Source organism: Procambarus clarkii, chromosome 69 (assembly GCF_040958095.1).
Source record: "Procambarus clarkii isolate CNS0578487 chromosome 69, FALCON_Pclarkii_2.0, whole genome shotgun sequence".
Classification (NCBI taxonomy): Eukaryota; Metazoa; Arthropoda; class Malacostraca; order Decapoda; family Cambaridae; genus Procambarus; species Procambarus clarkii.
In genome coordinates this window covers 18,872,939-18,896,069 of record NC_091218.1, presented here as the reverse complement: position 1 = coordinate 18,896,069, position 23,131 = coordinate 18,872,939, and the positions used below count along the sequence as shown (strand labels likewise).

The 23,131-nt window shown below is 39.6% G+C and overlaps 1 protein-coding gene across 1 annotated transcript in view; it reads left to right on the top strand.

Annotated features, from left to right (window-relative positions):
• Window positions 1-23,131, top strand: part of LOC138349681 (GTPase-activating protein CdGAPr-like) — a 72,606-nt gene that overhangs the window by 40,635 nt on the left and 8,840 nt on the right. The window contains exons 4-10 of the mRNA XM_069311423.1: window positions 8,650-8,772; window positions 9,194-9,351; window positions 11,887-12,102; window positions 12,400-12,627; window positions 13,701-13,848; window positions 19,586-19,820; window positions 21,727-21,911. Coding sequence (XP_069167524.1) covers window positions 8,650-8,772; window positions 9,194-9,351; window positions 11,887-12,102; window positions 12,400-12,627; window positions 13,701-13,848; window positions 19,586-19,820; window positions 21,727-21,911 — 1,293 coding nt within the window. The remainder of the gene's footprint in view (window positions 1-8,649; window positions 8,773-9,193; window positions 9,352-11,886; window positions 12,103-12,399; window positions 12,628-13,700; window positions 13,849-19,585; window positions 19,821-21,726; window positions 21,912-23,131) is intronic.

The following is a 23,131-nucleotide window of genomic DNA, read 5'->3' as shown; positions in this document are numbered from 1 at the left end:
CATCACGTTAGTGTGATCTCTGTGTGTTATGCTGTCATACATTTCACTATACTAACCTATATTTTTTAGATTATAAGTTAACATCTTCCATTCTTTTCACGTTGCAACTCGATGTCTTCAACAACGTAGAATGTTTAGTCTTTTATAACTTATGGTGCAAATGATATCGGCAGAGAGAGTCCCGCTGTCTAATGTCCCGCAATTTTGGCAACACTGTTGGTCGCGCATGTGGACTTGTATTACATGCATGGAAGAGCGGTGTGTAGCAGGTGTGGGGCTACACCTGTGTCCGTCCTGGCTGCCACCCACATCATTCACCCTGGACCATTAGTACAAATTTGTCCCTGTATAATCTTAAGATCCTGGGTCCTTGGGGGTACAAACATGAAGCGCTCATCGAAGCGACGAGACCCAAGAACGACTTCCTTCTCCAACGTTTCAGTGTGGCAATCCAGAGGGGAAGTGGCCGCTGCATCCTTGGTTCTTGCCCGACATCTGGGGATCTCCAAGAATGTTGCCGCCACCAATATAGCTTACGGCCCATTTTTGTGTAACTTAATAATTTTTGCATAATAAAGCTTAAAACAATTGTAATGGTTGCTGAAAGACGACGATATACAAGTGCACACTTTTTGAGGGCTTACAAAAGCTCCTTCGAGTGTCTTTTCTTAGCTTTTTAGTCTAATTGTTCTCACTACTTCAACCCAATATGCACCTACAATTTTTATGCTGCACTAATGGCTTAATTTTCATAGAAATCTGCAAGGCTGTGCAGGCGCTGGAGCAACAACAACTTTGAATATACTCATAGGCAGAATATACTAGACCACTTAGCTCGTATTTCACAACGATCGAAGTAGGTATTACCACTAACATGTCAAAACCGGTTCCTTTTTCCACAAGAGTGTTTGTTTTGGTCTAATTTACTGGCGTCGTTATTTTGTAATACTTTAAAACTATATTTTCAGTTTAATTCCACAGAGGAACACTTGTCTTTACTGGGCGCGGTCGGAGAGTCTTAAGCGACCTCCGCGGTCGTTTAGTGAACAAGTGGTTCCTGGAGCGTGGTGTAGGCTTGGGCAGGTGTACGAGGCTGGGGGGGGGGGTAAGGGGATAGGTTTGGTAGGATGATGAATGGATGAACTCTAGATGAGTGGATTACACGTATAAAGAGCAGATGGAGGCAGAGGAGAGCCAGAGTGATACGGTCTCATCTTGGAGGCGGTTCATTGGCTGTTGGAACCTATTACAGATGAACAGGTGGGAGGAGGAAGGGGGTCAAAGTGATGTCCATTCCGTACTCCGTAAAATTTACTTGCTGTGTTCCATGTATCGTGTTGATCCCACTCTCCCACCTACATGGGTGAGTTAGCCGTGTTACTGTTACACACAGAGATCACACTAACGTGATGCATCAAATGAACAAAAGGCTACACTTCCCTGTCGTCGAATCCTCGTCACGACCCTTGTGGATTGGTTCCCCTGGTCGGAAACTTCACTCGGCTCAGGTTACCGGGAGCCACTGCACTATTTACCTTTGCTCGAGTGAGACAACGCCCTCTCGTGTGTGTCTGAGTGGCTGAGCGAGAAAGATGGGAGAGAAAGGAACGGGTAGATCTCCTTTCCTTTCTCCATCCCCCTTCCTTTTATCCTTCTCTCCTCTTCCCCCTCCCCCCTTCTCCCCCGTTCTTCTTTCCCCTCCCTACCCCACCCACCCTCAAATGTTATCCAGGAGTGTCAAGGGAGGAGGTCAAAGGCCCCACCCAAGGATCTAGAATGGGCGGGGCATGCTCCCGGGGGCGCATTTCTTAGTGCCTTCCACTTGACGCCAGCAGCAACAGTAGTAATATCAACAGCATACATAAGAGCAACAGTTGCACTAGTAGTGCTCAACAGTAGCAGCAACAGCATAACGGTAAACAGTAGCTGCAAACAGAAACAGCCGCCTCGGCAGTTGCTAGAGTGGCAGTCGGTCAGCAGTACATCCGGAGTAGACCCTTACCCTCCGGGCGGAGCCGCGGGTCACGCCCCGAGCGGGCCTCGGGGCGCCCACCTCCCTCCAGCCTGCTGGGGGAGACGAGGGCGTTCATCCTATTTCGATTAAAGACATATTGGTCGAGTGTTCGATGTGCTCTGTGATTAGCGGTTGAAGAGTGTCCCGCTGCGTTAATGGGGTTGGGGGAGGGGTACTGCAGAGCTAATTGGTTGGAGGAGCAGGCACCCCCAACCCTCCCCACTTTCCCCACCTGGGAAAGCGAGGTGTGGGGGGGAAGGGGGAGTGCAGCGGAGGACTAGGGTAGTGGGGGTGTCTTCCCCACTAGCCTAGTCCCCCCTTGTAGCCGCGCCTCTGTACCTGTGCACTTACCTGTGAATGACGACGGGGAGATGAGCTCTGGCTCATTGTGTCCCGCCTGCCAATCTTGCTGTACTGAAATTGAAATAAGTCGATTGTACATTCTCACACTCGACTTGAGAATGGTCCAGGACGGACCGAAACGTCGTCGTCCCTTCACCTTCTAGTGTGTGGTCTGGTCAACATACTTCAGTCACGTTATTGTGACTCATCGCCTCCTTACCCATTCCTTTCCACAAGATTCTTTTCTGTTAATTTGTATTGGCGTGGATTCTTGTCGTACAAACCTGTCACGTGGATGGTAATTATTATGAGGCCGCTCATTGAAGTTTCTGGAGCGTGAGAGGGATGAGGTGGGGTGAAGGTTGGAGCGTGCAAATGAGCGTGCGGGCTAGTCAACCGAGTAGGCTTTGAGCATACCATATATGTGTACTTGAGCAGTATCTAGTTCTCCCTCCCTACCCACCAGCCAAACACCTTGACCCTTCCTCATTACCTACCAGCCACTCATAACTTTGCCATGAGGCCTCACAAAGACAGGTGTGAGACAAACACTATTGAGGTGGTAGCTGTTCTCGCGGCTCACAGTACACAGTCCACCGTAGACTGTGAAATAGTAGTCATTTAGACATGTATCTAAACTCAGGCTGCATAAAATTACAAGCCATCTTATTGCAAAGGATGAAATATCTGGAAACCCTTGACCTTCCTCAAGTCAATTGTGATTCACAATCAACTTGAGAATGGTCCAGGACGGACCGAAACGTCGTCGTCCCTTCACTTTCTAGTGTGTGGTTTGGTCAACATATTGCAACCACGTTATTGTGACTCCTCGTCTGCATATGTACCTTAATGTAATGATCGTTGTGGGCTCATAACCCTTTTCTGCCCTCTGTAATCCTTTTTTTTGCGCTACCGCTCACATGAGTATATGGTGTCCAATAAACTAGCCGCCTCCGGTGGCAACACTTGCTCCTCTCTCCACCTCTCTCTTTCTCCCTCCCTTCTTTTTCTTTCTCTCTTCCCCTCTCCCTCCACCTCTCCCCCTCCCCACCACTCTCCCCATCTCTTCTCTTTCTCCTCACTCGTCTCCTCATCCGCCTCTCCTTTCTCGGAACAGAATGATCTTTGATCTGTGTGTCAGAGAATTCAAATGGTAATATAAGACGAATTCTTCTTCGTTTGCTTTCGAGAACATGTTCGGAATGCGAGCAATGTACAGTTCGTCTATTGAATGATAGACTGTTCTTGGAAATGGTGCAGCCAAAGTAAAATTGTTATTTTAGTCTTCTGGGTTTCCACGAAATGGGGCCCAGTAGGAAACCTTGATAACGTTGGTCGTGAACAGTAAGGTCACAGACGTCTCTTCAGTGTTTAAAAATACTAGAATAACAGATCCTACCAGGATGAGAGCTGGCTTGATCGGCTAGCGCGATTGACTTCATTTTCCGGGAATCTGAGAAAGGATTGGGGTAGGCAGTCCAAGAAAGCAAGTGTATGATAAAGGTTGGATTACGGGCTATTCATGCCCGTGCCACCTTTTGGGTGGCTTATTCTTTATCAATCAATCAAGGGTTGGAGTGCGTGCCCGCGCTTCAAAGTAGAATTTTGCAGCCGCTGCTGTCCAGCAAGTATGAGATGCACCCAAATTCTACAAGTACTTTTGTGGTTTCCTTACTCAAGAGGTTTACTATTTGATCTTCAAGACCGATTCAAAATATAATTTTACTCAGAATATTCACTTTGTTGACCATGTGGTGAAGAGCATCTGTGGCTTCTGAGAGGCATGTGTAACGTGGTTTCTCCTACCCTGGGTAGGAGAAACCTAGTAACGATGGTGGTGACTGAGAACCTCGTGTGGTTGACTTTATTTCCACGATTGATTGATTGGTGAAAATTGAGCCACCCAAGAGGTGACACGGGTATGAATAGCCCGTAAATTTCCACGATTGTGTGGTTGACAGTTTATATGACGAGGGCGTGGATCACTAAATTCCTTGGATGTAAGCAGTGGCTGGGTGAACTATGACATTTCAGATGGCAGCGGTTTGTTGCCTCTGAAATCTTCACTACTGTAGCCGTCTGCGTGGCCTAGAGGTAGAACTTGTGCCTCACGCACGTAGGGTCGAGGGTTTGAGTCTTCCCCAGGGGGTATGTGGGCCTGCGGGCCGCTCCAAGCCTAGTAACTAGTTGACCAAACTCTCACAAGTCAAGCCTGGCCTCAGGCCGGGCTTGGGGGAGGAAGAGAACTCCCAGAACCACATCAAGCAGGGCCCCAAGTGAATAAAATGCATTTACTATAACTTGTAAAGCCGGTGGTATGCATCTAAGCATGGATTAAAATGTAGGTCGGCACACTAGTTCTGATTGTGACGTGTAATTATGGCCAGCCATCCTGCTGGATCGTATGGGCCAATAGGCCTTCTGCAGTTACCTTCATTCTTCTGTTCCTATGGTGCTGTTGTGGACCCTAAACCCTGTACCAACCCCCCTCGTATGGTGTAGGGTTGCAGCGCACGCGTGTGTGTACCCAAGTTTCTTAATAAAATAAACCCAATCGCTGCCTCCAGTGGTCTGTGCTCGGATTACGGCCAGTGTCTGTTGTTCTCGGGTGACCCTCCTCCATGTTGGGGTCGGGGACAAGATCTGTAAACATTGCTTACCTCGGGTACCCAGGGGGGAGGGGGGTGGGGTCGAGGTCTGGTACTCTTGGGGGGGGATGGGGTCGGACACCCGGGGTTGCACATTTATAATTGATTACAACAAATTAAAAACAATTAATTTACACACAATCATAGCAGCACAACATATAATCATTGTAATTATGTACTGTGTGATAAAAACGGCGAGGACAATTGTAGCATGAAACACAATACATTACATAAACAATGCGTTAAAAATACAGTTCAGTAATTGTTAAAAATTTTACCAATAGCGGTGCACTATGAAAGACAGGACAGAACACACAACGATTTAAAAGTTGTCTTATCTTTTTTGCAACGCTGATTCTGAAGCTTTGTTTTATGCACACAAATTGAGACGATATTGCTTACATGTGACATGTATATTGGCAGAAAAACTACATGCAAAGAAATAAGAAAGATACGCGTGTTGGTGTGGACACGGGGCTGAGAAGGGCAGGCAGTGCCAGGAGTGGTACACCTTAAATATTATACTTCTGCTTACAGCCGTCAATGTACCCCACACGTACAATACTTCATAACTACACAAACTGACATATTATTAACTACGGGCTCACCATAGCCCGTGCTACTTGGAACCTCGTTCCAGGTAGCGAATCTTTAACAACAACAAATGGCATATTAACTCTTTAAGTAACTTTCTTTCGATCAGGTTTCAAGACGTCCAAATCCACTCCAGATGACCTTTATTCTGCTTCTCAGGTCTCTGATAGTATCAGAAAAATTAAGCGGTGGGCTCTGTGGGGACATAAGTGGCACAGATACTTTGTGAAACAGTTTAGTGGAGTCTGGGCCTAGTAGATGTAGTTAAAGATCTGCGACAGTCGGCTATAATGCCTGAACTCTTCCAACACGGATCAACATAGACAAATAATGATAAAGGGCTAAGCACAGCTCTTTCTTATGACCCCATGTTTATAAGAGGACAGATTCCAAGAATGACAGAACACTCGCCATTTTCTTATCCATGTCACTTTATATCTCAGAATAGCTATAATAAGGCGGGTAATTACGCATTAGTTCCGTCTCCTGTTTTCTTGTCTCATCTAAGGGTGAGGAGGATGACTTTTCTTAACTAGGATATTTCCAGGGCGTGTTGTCTCCTACCCATTCTAATGCCAAGGCTGGTGAAAGTGTCAGGGGCAGTGAGAAGACCAGGTGTAGATATACCCAAGTGTACTCACCTGTACTTGCGGGAATTGAGTTTTATTCTATAACACAACTGTCATTACCAGCAGGAGAGTGACTGTACGCGTGTCCAACCTGAATGTGCCTTACGCCGAGCTGTAGTTCCTGGGGCCAGATTCAGGCCCCTCCTCTTTGGTATCTTTTTCTACTTTTGAAATTAATGATTGCATTATCGTCTGCCATCTCTTTAGAGTCTATTCCATTTCCTCGATAACCTTAACGCTAATAAACTTCTTGCTTCCATCCCTGTGATTCATCTGTACCGCGTGTTTCCATTCATGTCCCCTTGTTCTGCCACGATTCTTTATTAATCAATTGTTTATTAACCGTACCTCTTCCTCTGATAAATCATAACGTCTTGTTTGCGTTAGCTGTATTGTACGTATCCTCAGGTGTGGTAATGTCCAGCTCCTTCAGTTTCTCGTCATAGGCTAGTCCTCTTCGTTCGGGTACGAGCCTCTTTCCACACCTCTGTACTTTTCTAGTCTGACTGCATACTTCTTTAGCTACAGCTCCACGCTGTAGGTCTATAGGCCTATGACGTATCTAGTGTTCTAAACGCCTCCCCCCCCTAGATTCCTAATAACAACTTTGCCAGTAAGTCATCTTGCTTTCCCCCTAGTTTGCATTAGGTTGCATTTGGCACTTAAAATTCGGGTCACTTCTCCGACCATTCCTGAAGATGAGTTGGGAAGAGGGCAAGACAGGTGGCCATGTTAAGCGTTAGCTAGATTAATAACACACACACACACACACACACACACACACACACACACACACACACACACACACACACACACACACACACACACACACACACACACACATTCGAGTGCTGGGAAGACGGGACACCACGAGCGTAGCTCTCATCCTGTAACTACACTTAGGTAATTACACTTAGGTAATATACACACACACACACACACACACACACACACACACACACACACACACACACACACACACACACACACACACACACACACAGAGTGGTGGAGGCCAAGACCGTCAGTAGTTTCAAAGCGTTATATGACAAAGAGTGCTGGGAAGACGGGACACCACGAGCGTAGCTCTCATCCTGTAACTACACTTAGGTAATTACACACACACACACACACACACACACACACACACGAGTAGTACTGATTAAAACGCAAGTCTCTTAGAAAGTAAACGGGGCAGAACAAATTGAAATGATCGGACAGGTGGGCAAGATAAGAGGGCAAGGTAGTTGAATTATGCGTACAGGTGGATCGTAGGAGTGGGAGGAGCCCAGGACAGGTGGGCATTTTGGGCGTCGTCAAGATAGCTTACTCCCACACTCACACTACGAGGTACTGGTGGCAATGGTTCTGCTGCTGGTGGCAATGGTTCTGCTGGTGGCAATGGTTCTGCTGGTGGCAATGGTTCTGCTGGTGGCAGTGGTGATAATGCTGATGGTCGTGCTGATGATGGTGCGACTGGTGCTGGCTGTGATAATGCAGTTTATTTTTTATTTTTACAATTATTCCGTATTCAAAAGCACAGCAGAATATAACGCTGAAGGTGGTGCTGCTGCTGTTGGCGGTGCTGAGCCGAGCAACTGTGAACTAACTATACAGTATTAAGAGTAATATAGGTGCTCCAAATTCTCAGTAGTTTTTTTCCAGACAATTAAAAGTTCCTGTTAATTCCACATAACATATCCCTAAGAATGCCACATTCCAAGAGAGCCTCCAATAAGCTTATGTGCACTAATTACAATTAATACTTTTTCCAAAGATTTCCATGAATTAGTCAGGACAGTCAAATAACCAGCAAGAGGGTGGTCAACATGTCAAGTCAGGTGTTCATTGAAGTGCAAACTTAACATTAATAACGGTAGTAGTTCCAAGAGACAACAAGCGAGAAGGGTTACTTAATCAATTCAGTTTCAACAATAAGAGGATCGACTAGGAAAAAATATATATGGATCTTGCAAACGTTCAATGGGAAAGTCTTGTGCGACAAAACTCCCATACAGGGAATAGCTCGACTGACAGCTGAAGCATACAAGATCTGATTGAAGCATGTGCCTGTGAGGAGGATCAGAAATTATATAATTAATTTGTGAATTGAATAGTACTGTACTATACTGTTCAGCCATACTGGCTTAGTTCGGTAGTAGCTTTCCTTTGGTGTGGTTTATGGCCATCCATCTTAAGGGCTTCATATTTGGATATTGGTGAGGGGGGAAACAGGCACATTTTGCGCACAGTGTACTGTATAATGGTAGCAGTAGTCTCTTAATTACTATTATACAGTAGTACAAGTTCTTAATTGTACTACATAAAGCAGCAGTAGTAATACTGAACATTAGTATAGATTAATTAATAGCAAAAACATTTAACAATGAAGAGTATTAATTTTTTTTTCTTTTTTTTTTAGGTTGGCGACATGATCAGTGTAATCGACATGCCTCCCCCCGAGGAGTCCATATGGTGGCGGGGCAAGAGAGGCTTCCAGGTGGGCTTCTTCCCCTGCGAGTGTGTCCAGGTCATCGGCGATAAGGTCAGCTGCTACTTCCCTCACTTCAGTTGTCTGCTTCTCAGTTCCACCCATCCCCTGCAGTTTTAATAGCTTTATGACCTACTATGCTTTTCTTAATTGACCTCCTCCTCCTCAGAGATATTTCTCAAAATGTTGATAAAGTCTTGCTTATAATGGTGCAGTAATGGCTTTGTCTGCATTATGGACTTGTATAAAAAAAAGTTATGGCATTATTGAATTCCCATTTATCTGGAATTTACAGTTATTTAATCATACTGCATGTGTTGTGTAGTACACTAAATACTATTCCACTATTTTCTGTGAAAGCTGCATACTCACTATAGTAAAAGTATGAATTTATGTGCTTTGCTTAAAACAACATATTTAGGAATATTCTAACTACATTTTTGGTTGTGTATGTATTTGTTTATTTCTTTGTCAGGTGCCACAAACAATCCAACCTCAGACTCTGACACTGCCACCTGCCCGGACCCAACCCCCCATTGCTGCTTCACACCAGCACCACACAATACATGCAGGCACACAAGCTCCCACCAAGCCAGTCTTAAGGAAGCATGGCAAACTTATAGCCTTCTTCAGGTAAGGAATACAATTAGTTAATTTTTATACCCAATTTACATTGCTAATGTTCCTTGCTTAGTTTACCAAGTAGGAAATTTGGGAGTTTGTGGCTCATTTTTACCTAATTTGAGTTGTATACATAACAATATACCATATAATCATATATGGTATATGTCAAATAACCAGATATCATTGGTTATCAAATATCAAATATCACCACCTTACAATTTAATTATACCAATGTGTGTACAGTACTGTTATTCAACATGACAGTATTTTACATTATCATGAGCAAATGTCCCCTAGTCAGTGCTATGAGTTACCTGGTATTAATTTTGATTACATTGTGTGTTGCTTTGTGAACATGAGAAACTGTATTTTGAGTTAAAGGCAGAATTTGTTAAAATGAAAAGGAGAAAGCGAGTAGGAATTAGACTGCCACCAGCATGAAAGGCTTATAAACAAGAAAAAAACCATGGGATAGGTGCAGGAGTTGAATGAAACCTATTTAGCGCAGTACAGGATGAAATTGTCAAGATTAAAGTAGGATGAAGGAGGACCATGGCAGGATGAAAAACTGCCAGTACAGGTAAAAAAAAAAGTAACTTAGTGACACTCACTCACTCACTCACTCAGGTGATGGATGTGGACCAGATATTCTGTAACAAAGATAACAATGTGGTTGTTGGTGTGCTTATCCGAGACTGGGCTGGGGAAATATAGTCAATTGGATACATATAAACCCGAGTGGTAATAGGAACCAACCTGTTATTTGCTTAAATATAGGGGCATTGATATTTGAAAACATACAACTGAGGCATTGCTTGCCAATTTTAGTATAACAATGGCTAGAATTAAGACCAGGGAAGAAACTAAAATCATAGGTGGCATTTTGCCTACAAAAAGAATTGACGTGGAATAGATTTCTAGAGCTGTTGGTATCGACTGCTATCTCTCAAACACTGCAATGCAAATGCAACATAATATATTGAGTATCTTATGAATTGGTGCTTTATAGTTTCCATTAAATTACTTTTGTTTCTTTATTTAAAAGAACTTTTGTCTTATTTTTCTCAAAGTTGAAATAGGCATGCAAAATCTGGAATGTCTTCATTTATCAGCTTAAAACTTTCAAGACTTCTGTGCGATAGTGCAAGTAAAATCTATTGTAATACAGTAGTGCCATAACATGTATTTTTGTTAAACCTTCATAATGTTATTTATTTATTTAAAACATTCCTTCCTCATTCATTGGTTGTCAGCTTGACCACCACCAACACTGTTGGCTCGGTTGTGAGTGGCCAAGCCCCACACCACTACCACCACTTCTGCCTCAATCTTGTGGTTGTTCTGTGGCATAAAGACAAGCTTATTAGCAGTGAGGAAACTTAGGCTGGGCACCACACCAACACTCTCCTTCCTCAATTATTACCATAACATGCATAATTTCTATTGGGTTTAATATTTACAATATATTTGAAAGTTTGAAAGAATGTGTTATTTTAGTGACAAATGCAAAGATGCATTTACTCCAAGTTTGCCTATTGTGGGTAGTACTGGTACACACACACACACTGTAAGCTTGCACTGCCTTCACATCTCTTGAATGCTTATCACATGACCATGTACTGTAATGTTAGCTAGAGCAATGTTCTAGAGATCAGTGTTCTTGTAACTTTATCACAAATTTGAGGCAATTAATTATGTAGCTAGCACCCTACAAATATAAGCTGGTTACCTTATAAAACACTGTTTCAGTTCCTAAGCCCATTACGTGACTAAACTTTATGTAAACTATACTAAATTACCGTAGTCAAACTGTGAAAACTATACTGTTGATGAGTATGTTAAACTCTGTAATTAGCTCATCACTTCTGTAACTTGCTGAACTAAATTAATACAGTATTGCTGTTCAGTTCCTGAGCCCAGTATGTGTCTTTATAAATTTTTCTGCTACAACCTGCGAGATGAGTATGGGGTGCGTAATAAATGAGGTAAATTATGAACCCCTTAGGGTACATGAGCAGGTTGGGTGTGCATGAGAGGGTCTCTCATGCATACCCATTCTGCTAGGCCTCCCAACATGGAGAGAACCACTGACATTCATAATTCGCATTAATATTGTGGCAGAAATCCATCATAATTGGCTTCCTGTGATAACACCGAGTGTGTCCCTTTTGCTGAAAAACATGTGAACAAAATAAGTAATATGTGAATATAATGTTCCCTGTATTCTGTGAAAGGAAAAAAGGTTTTAATAATGCTGGCATTTTGAATATCTTTTACCTTTTCCTACACTGCTCTCATATAAACACTGGGCTGATTCATCTTCATCTTATGAAATAGAGAAATGGGGCAATAATGATGCAAAATGACTTTCTACAGCTAGATAAAATAAGACTTGCTTTGGTTTTATTCAATAGCTAATTTAATTTTGTATACTCATCTTGATTTTTAGATGTTTATTGTACAGTACAGTATTAATGCAGGTAGTTTATTTATATAATGTACTTTAATGAAATACTGTATATTAAATTTTCACCAACCTTTCAGGAGCTTCATTCTTTCTCGACCTTCACGGCGGAAATTGAAGCAATCTGGTATATTGCGTGAGAGGGTGTTCGGCTGTGACTTGGGAGAGCATCTTTTAAATTCTGGCCATGAAATTCCGATGGTATTACGCTGCTGTTCTGAGTTTCTGGAGAGCCATGGTGTTGTCGATGGTATTTACCGTCTCTCCGGTATCACTTCTAATATCCAGAAATTAAGGTGACCTTTAGTTTGCTATTAATGGTTTGAGTTAATACTTTGTTACTATATTGCATTTTATTAACTGTATCCAATGTAAACTTTTCTGCTTCAACCTACAAGATGAGTATGGGGTGCATAATAAATGAGGTAAACTATGAACCTCTTAGGGTACATGAGCAGGTTGGGTGTGCATAAGAGGGTCTCATGCACACTGTATCCAGTAAATCCAGTAAAATACTGTATGGCATTTTACTGGATTTTAAACAAACTAATAAAACTTCCACTGTGATTAATCATTAATTCTGTATTTTTCAGAAATGCTTTTGATGAAGACAGAATACCTGACTTATATGGGGACGACAGCATTGTGCAAGATATTCATTGCGTTTCATCAGTACTAAAAATGTATTTCCGAGAGTTGCCTAATCCTCTCTTAACATATCAGCTGTACGAAAAGTTTGTGGCAGCTGTGATGCAGGATGAGGATATTCGCCTCTTGTACTTAAGAGACGTTGTTCAGCAATTGCCTCCCCCACACTATAGGTTGGTAATTGTATTTTATAGCCTAACATATGACTTTTTTTTTTTTTTTACTAACAAAGTAAACATAAGGGTTGCCTTATTTGAAGCATCTTCTAGTATCAAATTCTTTAAAGGAACAGTTACTGAAGAATTGCACATAATGGTTTGGCTATCACTGTAGCAGCACAGTACTAGTAGTTGTACAGATCACCTTGGCTAGACTATGCAGTAGGAAAATAGGAAAAAAGCAAGAAAATATGGAATTATGATAGTTTCTCTACTGTGTTTCATCTAACTCTAGTTTTCCTTGGAGCTGTAGTATTTTGCAGATCATACTATATATCCAACACTTGCAAAGAGGCCTTTTATTTATAATGTGTGTGTGTATATGTATGCATGTATATATATATATAAATATATAAATGTCGTACCTAATAGCCAGAACGCACTTCTCAGCCTAGTATTCAAGGCCCGATTTGCCTAATAAGCCAAGTTTTCATGAATTAATGTTTTTTCGTCTACCTAACCAACCTAACCTAACCTAACCTAGCTTTTTTTGGCTACCTAACCTAACCTTACCTATAAATATAGGTTAGGTTAGGTTAGGTAGGGTTGGTTAGGTTCGGTCATATATCTACGTTACTTTTAACTCCAATAAAAAAAAATTGACCTCATACATAGAGAAAAGGGTTGCTTTATCATGTCATAAGAAAAAAATTATAGTAAATATATTAATTCAGGAAAACTTGGCTTATTAGGCAAATCGGGCCTTGAATAGTAGGCTGAGAAGTGAGTTCTGGCTACTAGGTACGACATAAATATATATATATATAATATATATATATATATATATATAATATATGACACACACACACACACACACAAATTATATTACTGTACATTATACTGTAGTTTATTATTAAAAATCACAACGATTTCACACTGTTTAGCAATGCAAATTTAAATTCAAAGTTCTAATCATGATGTATATAGATAACAGATTAGTTATACCTGAATATGTCTTGACAAATTAGAGATACTGTATCTAGTAATTGGAAAACGGTTCAAATATTCAATGCACATATTTTTTTCAGAACGCTTGAATATCTTGTGCAGCACCTAGCAAGAGTTGCTTCACATAGTGCAGAAACGGGTATGACAGCCAAAAATATTGCCATTGTGTGGGCACCCAACCTTTTGCGATCCAAAGACTTGGATATGGGCGGTGTGGCAGCACTTCAGGTGGGTACTTTTGATGATTGTTTTTAATAAAGATTAAGCGTCATATTTAAATCTTGGAATTAGAATTGCGGCCTTGTTGAATAGTGCATGGAGGTAGTAAAACTTTAGAATTGGAGTTTGCAGCCCTGTTGAATAGTGCCGGGAAGTTTTGACACTTCAGAATAAGAATTGACAACTTGAATACTGTAGTGTAGGATAGTATGGAAATTTTTAGAATTTACATTTTCAGCTGTTTTGAAAACATGCAAAATGGTGAGGTGTTTAAAAATTTAGAGCTTGGGATTGAAAACTGTTGAAAAGTGTAGGATGGAATCAATATCCGTGTTGATTAGTGCAGGATGGTATCAAATCTTGATATTAGTGCAGGATGGTATCAAGTCAGCATGACAGATTTGCAGTCATGCTGACTAATGCAGGATGGTGGTTGTGTATTAAGTATTTGTCATATTACTTTAAACTATTTAGCTGTGCTTTGTAAATTATTTGGTTATTTGTAAGGGTAACATGTGCCTTAAATGTTAACTTTCCTCAGACGCACTGTATTATCCTTCCATGAGACGAAGTTTGTTACAAGCAATGTATAAACCATTACAGAAGGTAATGGAATTTTTTGTTCTTTTTGTGTTGGTTAAAAATTTGTATTGTGACATGCTATGGATAGCATTATAACCCTTTGTCATTTTAATGTTCCTGTGTGTCTATAAATGTCATTTGATGTACAGTATTTGAAGCATTCAACTCTTAAGAAATTTTCCCCTGGCTTATAATTTCCTTAAGATAATACAAAGATTTTCTCTTATTTTCAAGTGTCAGTTATGTTGCCTAAGCTCCATCCATTCCTTTCTTTTAGAAGTCAATGTGTGGTACCCCCCTTACATTTCCCATATACTGTATTCTTCTAGGATTCATTAATAATTAAATTGTCTAGGCTTTGTCCAGGCAAGCATGTCACACCTTTTTTTTGTCTGGCAGCTGTTTGATGTTTAATAGCTGAACCTGGTAGTGTTCTCAGTGGAGAAGTATGTCATTGATATGGTAACTGGTACTAATGCAGTCAGTGAGTCACAATAACATGGCTGAAGATATGATGACCAAACCACACACCAGAAAATGAAGAAACGATGACGTTTCGGTCCGTCTTGGACCATTATGAAGTCGTCGTGTTAATTGTCCAGGATGGACTGAAACAACGTCGTTTCTTCGTCTTCTGGTGTGTGGTTTGGTCAACTAGTACTAATGATTTGGTTTGCTCTTATATTATTCAGTGTCACCAGCAAGGGTATATTTATGGGATAGTCCTTTCTGCTGCTTTGTTTCCAGACTGTATATTGAGGTGCTTCTTTAGACTATTATGAAATGTCAAACAGTGTAATCACAATAGAGAACAACCTATTATGATTGTACAGTGTTGTCCTGTGGTGGCAACACTACCAGATTGCAACAGTGAATTAATAGATCTTCACTAGACTTACTGCATAAATAATGCTTAAAGAAAATATTTTGGTAGAATCAATGATCAGCAATTATATAACTCTATGCTACTATTTATATATCAAGAATGAGTACAGAGTGTCTCATTAAATTGACAGCTAATTTTAGATTATGTTCATGTATGTACTAAATTATTTTTTCAGTTTACATTCATCCAATAATTTCTAGTCTGTTGTTTTCAGTAGAAAACTGGACTACTGAAATTCCTTTCACTACACATTTGTTTAAGCTTTTGTTTTTTATTTCTTGATCACTGCATTATTCAGATATATTAGATACGATACCTTGTAGTGATTTCGGGGCTTAGCATCCCCGTGGCCTGGTCCTCGACCAGGCCTCCTCGTTGCTGGACTGGTCAACCAGGCTGTTGGACGTGGCTGCTCGCAGCCTGATGTATGAATCACAGCCTGGTTGATCAGGTATCCTTTTGGAGGTGTTTATCAAGTTCTCTTTTGAACACTCCTCGAGGGGGCGAGGAACATTGTGTACTGTTTTAATGAGAAATTATAAATACTGGGTAGTTAATTTGGTACTGTAATAATAATGTAGGTAGCAGTAAGTATTTACAAATTGCAAGACATTTAGTGAACTCGTAATGTGTTGTGTATGTTCATACAGTAGCAATACAGTAGTACCTGGGTAGTAGTAATACTAATACTTGGTATCACTAAAAATAATTGTTAGATAGGTATTCATAAATGATGATAGTCAACTCAAAGTATAATTGTTGACCTATCTGGTATCTGGTCCTCGACCAGGCCTCCTGGTCGAGGACCAGATACCTGAGAGTTAAATTTGTAGGTTCTGAACAGCTTTGGAGAAAGCACATATTGCTTCATCCCTCATGATGAAGCATGATTCATTTAACGAACGGGAGTTAAGATTCATTTAACTCCCAGATACCTGGAAGTTAAATTTGTAGGTTCTGAACAGCTTTGGAGGAAGCACATTTTGCTTCATATAATATATAATATATATATATATACAGTATAATATAATATAATAATAAACTTCTTTATGTCAATTTAAATCAATAAATGTGTAATTTGTTTAGAGAGGCTCTTGAGCTTTGCATATCAACAATACTGTACTTGAACAATAAAGCTGACACACATTCAATGTACATGCCCTAGGATTATATACAATAAACTATTTAGGGTTACAGTATACAGAGCCATGGTGGCAGTATCATAAAACATGTTACATTTTACAATATTAATGTGGAAGTATGTATTGCCTGTGATTAGTAAATTTCAAATGCCTTCCATTGGTTGCTTCAGCACTGGTACATGTACTGTATGCCTTGGGATCATATGATGTGTTGTGTTTTGAGGCCTAGTACACCGGCAACCAAGGGGGCATCCTAGTAGTGCCCTTGATTGCCGGTTTGGCAGCTCCTTTTATCAGTGTACCGAGATTAATATCTGTAACTCATGGCTATACAGAGCAAAATTATTTATAGTTTAAAGAATGAGTAAAGTAGCACATTAACACATTGCTGCAAGACATGGTGTTGTGAATAAAGGTCGTTTGTGAAAGCTGGAAATACAAAATTGATCAAAGCTTCAAGAGTGGGTGAAGGTATTGAATTTTATATATATCTGCTCTTACCTTTATTCTTACCTGTGTGAGTTTGCTGGGAATAAGCTTGCTTTTGGCCCCTGCCTTTGAGCTATTGATTGTGCAACATGGTACTATAACTCTTGTGCATTGTGCTCTATCATACTGTGAATGTTTTTGTGAGTGTATAATTACCTAAGTTTAGTTACAGGATGAGAGCTATGCTCGTGGTGTCCTGTCAGTGTGTGCTGCACTAGGTGTGCTTGCAGGCACAAGCTCGGCTCCTGGCCCCACCTTCCCAATGTTCTTATTTTAATGCAATGACTTGGTTCACCACATTTTTGTTTTCATATTTAAATTTAAAATTATATATTACGTTAGCTTCAATGACGTCTTTATGTAATCTATTCTATTTATTGATGGCGTTAACACTGCAGTCTGTTCTGAACTCTCTGCGATTTATTTGTATATCTAGTTTCCATCTATGCAGTCATTCTGCTATTCTCAGCTTTGAACAGTAGGTCCTTGTCTGAGCTATCAATTCTCTGAATCTTACATGCTGTTATTATATCCTAACTATTCTACGTCACTTTTGGTGTAGCACAATCCAGTTCCCTTCAGTTTTTCTCATAATTTAAGCTCTTCAACTTAGGAATGAGCCTTGCTACATATCTTGAGAGCTTTTCTAGTTTTGATTTGTCCATTTTCAGGTGAGGGTTCTATGCCACAGCTGTATTAAAGATTGTCTTGCATAGTTGTGTATAGGGCCCAGGAGGCTACACAGACATTAGGCAGTTTAGCATGTGCTGCTGTAGTTATTCTGCTTGTGGTGTTCTGATGAGAATCTGTCACCCTCTTCATTCTGCACTGCTGTACAGGTCTCACTCCTGTTCCTATCCACTTAATTTACATTTTGTTTGGTTAAACTCTAGCAGCCATATTTGAGGTCACTTTTGGAGTGTCCAGATCCCTTTGCAGGATATTGTAGTCACCCTCTATGCTGACATTTCTCACTAGTTTTGCATCATCTACAAACACTGATACCCAGTGTTTGCAGATTCCTGGTTTCCCAGTAGTTTCCTCTGATAGGTCATTGATATATGCAATACTGCATTAATATCAGGATGGGCCCTATCAAAAACTCTTGTAGTACTCCATGTGTAACCTCTTTCCTCTGATATTTCTGCTCTCACTGTAACCTTGTTCTTCTTTCCTCAGATCCCCTCACACTCTTGAGGACTTCAACTGATGCACTAGCCTGCTTCTCTAGTTTGAATAGGAGTCTATTATGTGAGACTGAATCAGATGCTTTCTGACGGTCAAGGAATATGTAGTTTTCCCATCTCTCTCTTTCATGTTTAATTGCTGTTATAAAACTCTGATAAGCTTGACAATCAGGATTTTTCCTTCTTAAATCTGTGCTGGTGCTTGAAGGGGAAATTTAATTGTTCTAAATATTCTACTAGCCTGCTTTGGATCAATCTCTGTAACTGACAGGGAATGCTCATTGGTGTTATAGTTCGGTATTTGTTCTTGACGCTGTAGATTTAAATTTAAATGGCTTCAACTATCACTTTTTAGTGAAATCCTCTTTTTGTATTTACCACTTTCCATAAGTACAGTACAAGTGTTTCTGTATTTCCCTCTGACTTGTGTGTGTTTCCACCTTTCACCGATGTCCTTTTGTGCTCTTTTGTACACTTGGTTCCAGTACAGTACTCTGTGAAAGTGTTTGTGTGTATAAATCGGCACAGATTAAGTGTAAATGGCCAAGGTCTTTACATGTTCACCTTATTAGAAAAATTAAATAATAACTAAGTCAAAAGTAATGTAGGAATGATAAATTGTGTGTGAGAAAGGAATGTATTACTGTACTAGGAAAATTACATTAGTCGTTCCATTATCTCTGGAATAAATCTGCATCTTTCTTATCATTGATTAGAAAATCTTACAGCAATTGCTCTGTCTTGCTTGCCCATCAAAATTTCCTTTGGGGGTTCTTATGATGGTGTCATTTTTCCAATTAGTTTTTTATAATAAATGGAATTTGTTCGTTTTTACATTAAAAACGAAAATTAAATTGAAAACGATTCATATCTAAAATTCATTACTTTAAAAGAAATAAAAATAATTTAAAACATTTGCTTATATTTAAACTTGGAAGTTGTTAACATATTTTATGGTCTTACAGTTGTTTAATACTGACATAAATCTTTGATTGAATTGACATGCAAATCATTGTATAGGCAGCCAAAAAGGTCAGTTGGGTATTTGGTGTTTCCTTGATAGAAGATAGCTTGTCTTTTTATTGTTTTCATAGCCCATATAATTCCAAGGCTACCTTTCACTGATGACGCACATGGTCTTTTTTTTTTTTTTTTTTAAGCACCTACATATGTGAACAATAGAAATGTATGGAATTTTTACAATAGGCAATATGATCATGCTTTTACAGTTTCTTGCTTTGCATGTTGATATACAGTGTCATTATTATGTAGTACATTACTGCATAAGGTTTTTATCTTTTCTTTAAGGCATGTGTTTTGTCTATACAGTATTTTTTTTATACAGTTTTATATAGTCTTGCATAGAATTAAATGTTGTGTCAATGAATTTAATATTGTTTTGGCTTGATGAATAATAATTACTTACAAAATAAATGACCTGTGTTCTGGTGGTGGTGTAGGATGTGGGCACCCAAGCAGTAGTGACGGAGTATCTGGTGCGGTATGTGGACCTCATTTTCAACGACAAAATCCCCACCTTCTCGCATTCCACTAACGGAGTGGATGGAACACCAAAGAAATCGCGTCCAAAGTCTCTTGCTATATCTACCCCCACAAAGTTAATATCGATAGAAGAGGCAAGGTCCAGGGCACTCACTACAGCAATTAAGCCGGACCAAAAATACATTGAAGTGGGTAAGTATGGACATGCATACACCTGTGATTTCTTTCATGAATATATGTACATTAAACTTTTGGTTATCGGAGATATTGATCAACCGAGAATTAATTAACAAAGCCAGTTGTTTCATTAAGTTTAAACAATGATTCCTGCCATTACAATAATCCTCTGTTTAACTCACAATAAATGATCTATGCCAGATCCCTTTTTTTTTCAAGATTTAATAATACGAACTTTAAAATATCTTAAAATTTATGGCAAGTTTAATACAAATCTTGTTTTACTGCAAAGTGAATATTAAATATATATACTGTACTGTACTATATTATTACATGTCTTCTTTTATATTGAAAGGATCTACCAAGTGTTGATATTTAATAATTTAATGTAATGTAAATCATTAATTGGGATGCTGCTGTGGATGACTGGTGGACTGTTGTTGTGACTGTTCATCTGTGATGCCACATGGTGTGAATATAACTGATGGATGAGTTATATTTTTCTTTTGCAATATATATATATATTCTTATTTCACTGTATTCACCTTAGTCTCTGACTTTATGACTCTCCCTCTCTTTCCCTTTCCACCTTTCTCCCCCAACATTCCTCCTCTCACACTTCTACACCTATCTCCCTCCCCCATCTCTCTTTCCCTCTCACCCCACCTCTGCGACCCTTCCTTTCTTACTGGAACTCGGGACCAGAATAAAATATATACTTTATTTTAACAAAAGCATAATAATTATTGTATACAAAATTTTGTATAATTATGGCTGATCTTCCATTACAACAGACCTCATTGTCTTGGACCACATTAGAATTAGTCTAATACAAACAGAGCTTGTATTAGACCACATTTTTGTTTAACAAAACCCGATTTGCTCAAGCAGAGTTGTAATGAACTATATTGTACTATAATGTTGGGAGAGGTAAATTCACAAAGCAACAATAGATAGGGCTCCAGAGGTAGATCACGCTCTACATTGGCACAGTTGGGTAAACACGTAGTGCAAACATACACATGGCTTTTAAAAATGTAAACAAGGACTCCTTTAGGGCATTATAGACAAAAGATTGAGAGCTTCCAGACGTTTGCAACAAGACTGGTTCTTGAAATAAGAAAATTATTTCTTATTTATGAGGTTATAAATTATGAAGACACATCAAAGGAGCTTTGCCTAATAACCTTAGAGAGAAGGACCAGAGGAGACATGAGCATAAAATACTAGGGAATAGACATGGTGGATGGGAATAGCATTTTCAAATCGAATGAAAATAAGAGGACGAATGGAAGATATAAACGGAAACAAGACATAAACACAAACTTGTACACAGTGTGGGTTATTATGAGTGGAATGTACTGCAAGAAGTTGGGAAAGCCATGTCCATGTTTATTTGCTTCAAAAGCAAATAAAACAGAACTTGAACATTAAGAAATTTAAAGTGGCACCAAGTTTCAGGGCAAATATTATGTGAATAATGCAATGACAAAGTGACTTGTGCATGTGAGGCAAAGTAACAAAATATGGCACTCACTCTGTATGGCAGAAAGCTCTGTATGTGTGAACAGTGCATTTGTGAATACTATGTTAGGGACTGTTATTTTATAATTATGATAAGTTTATTAATGAAGTAATTAAAAATGACAGGACACCATGGATATATCCCTACTCCTGTGTGCATCACTAGAGTAGGTTTACTGTTGGGCATTCTGCGTAGGGATAGACAAGTGCTTAAGTATTAACACTTACGAAGTCTCTTATGATTCACTTTTTATTAATACTTCTTAAATTTTCCTTTGAAATTGACAAAAAGAAGTTTAGATACTAATACATTTGTAATATTATTAAGATATCATCTGTTACTGTACCTGTATTTTTTATGTTTTGTGTGTTCATCTCTCTAATTTGCCACCCACAGGTGGAGGACCACAAAATCTACCCCCAAAATACCACACAGTAATTGAACTGCCTAGTCGAAAAGGTGGAAGTCTCAAGCAGAAGAAGTCTCCTTCAGGGTGGAAGAGTATATTCAGTAAGGGGCGTAGCGTACACAAACACCCAAGAAAAGCTTCTACACCAAGTGATATTCACCTAAATATCTCGGTAAGCTGCATTTTGTGCACCTACCACATACTTTATATGTCCCTCTCCACAGATGGACATACCTTGTGGATGTGGTGTTGTTTTTAAATAATTATATTTAAAACTAATATTGGGTCTAAAGAATGGAAGTAAGAGTGTTGGTCTCTATTGGAATGGTAGCAATTATTCCAATACACCAGCTTATGATGGTGTATAGTCTTATATTTGCTGGCATCTATAAGATGCCAGCAAATACAAATATCAAAGTTTGCATTATATAATTTTTATACCATTTCTCTTGACTAAATAATAATGAATTATGAGGGAAAACAAAATGTTTGTCAACCTGGGAGAAGTTACATGATTACAAGTGTTGGTGTGGAGGGATGCCTACATTTCCCTCTTCAATTAACTGCATATTTACTTTACTGGAAGCAGGGTAAAATGCATTAATTATGGATAAATGAGCTTGCACAATAATCTCAATGTTTCATTTCTGCATAAATAGACTTTACAGTACTATAATAGTTAATTTTTTTAATGAATGGGTTAGCTATGGGCTGAAGTTCTCTACTTCTTCGTTACGCAGAAATTCTGGCAACACAAAAGCTTAGAGATGCCATTTCCAAATGCAGGCGATGAGTCACAATAACGTGGCTGAAGTATGTTGACCAGACCACACACTAGAAATTGAAGGGACGACGACGTTTCGGTCCGTCCTGGACCATTCTCAAGTCGATTCAAATCATTCTCAAATCGACTTGAGAATGGTCCAGGACGGACCGAAACGTCGTCGTCCCTTCAATTTCTAGTGTGTGGTCTGGTCAACATGCCATTTCCAACGTTATTAATTTCAAGTTACTTTTGAATTGTCAACCTTACACAATACATCTTCACTGTGCTATTAATAAAAGCCTGGATCAACAAATTCCCATTTGAGCTGGCATATTGAAGGGATGGCCATTAATTTTCATGATTAATATGGACATATTGGAGGTGATACTGTGGAGGTGATACATACTGCATGTGTTGCAGACAATAATATTACTGGTTCAAACAGTCTTCATCCCACTCATTCCCTTGCTTGGCATGTATGCACGTCCTGGTGGTCAGCATTGAAAACACTAGGCCTCTCACCTTTCCAAAACACTAAATGTGTCTTTGGTATCAAACTTTTACATGAAAGTTTTGTAAATAATCCCTCAAAAGCTCCTCTCTGATTAAAGGTATTCAAATTTAAT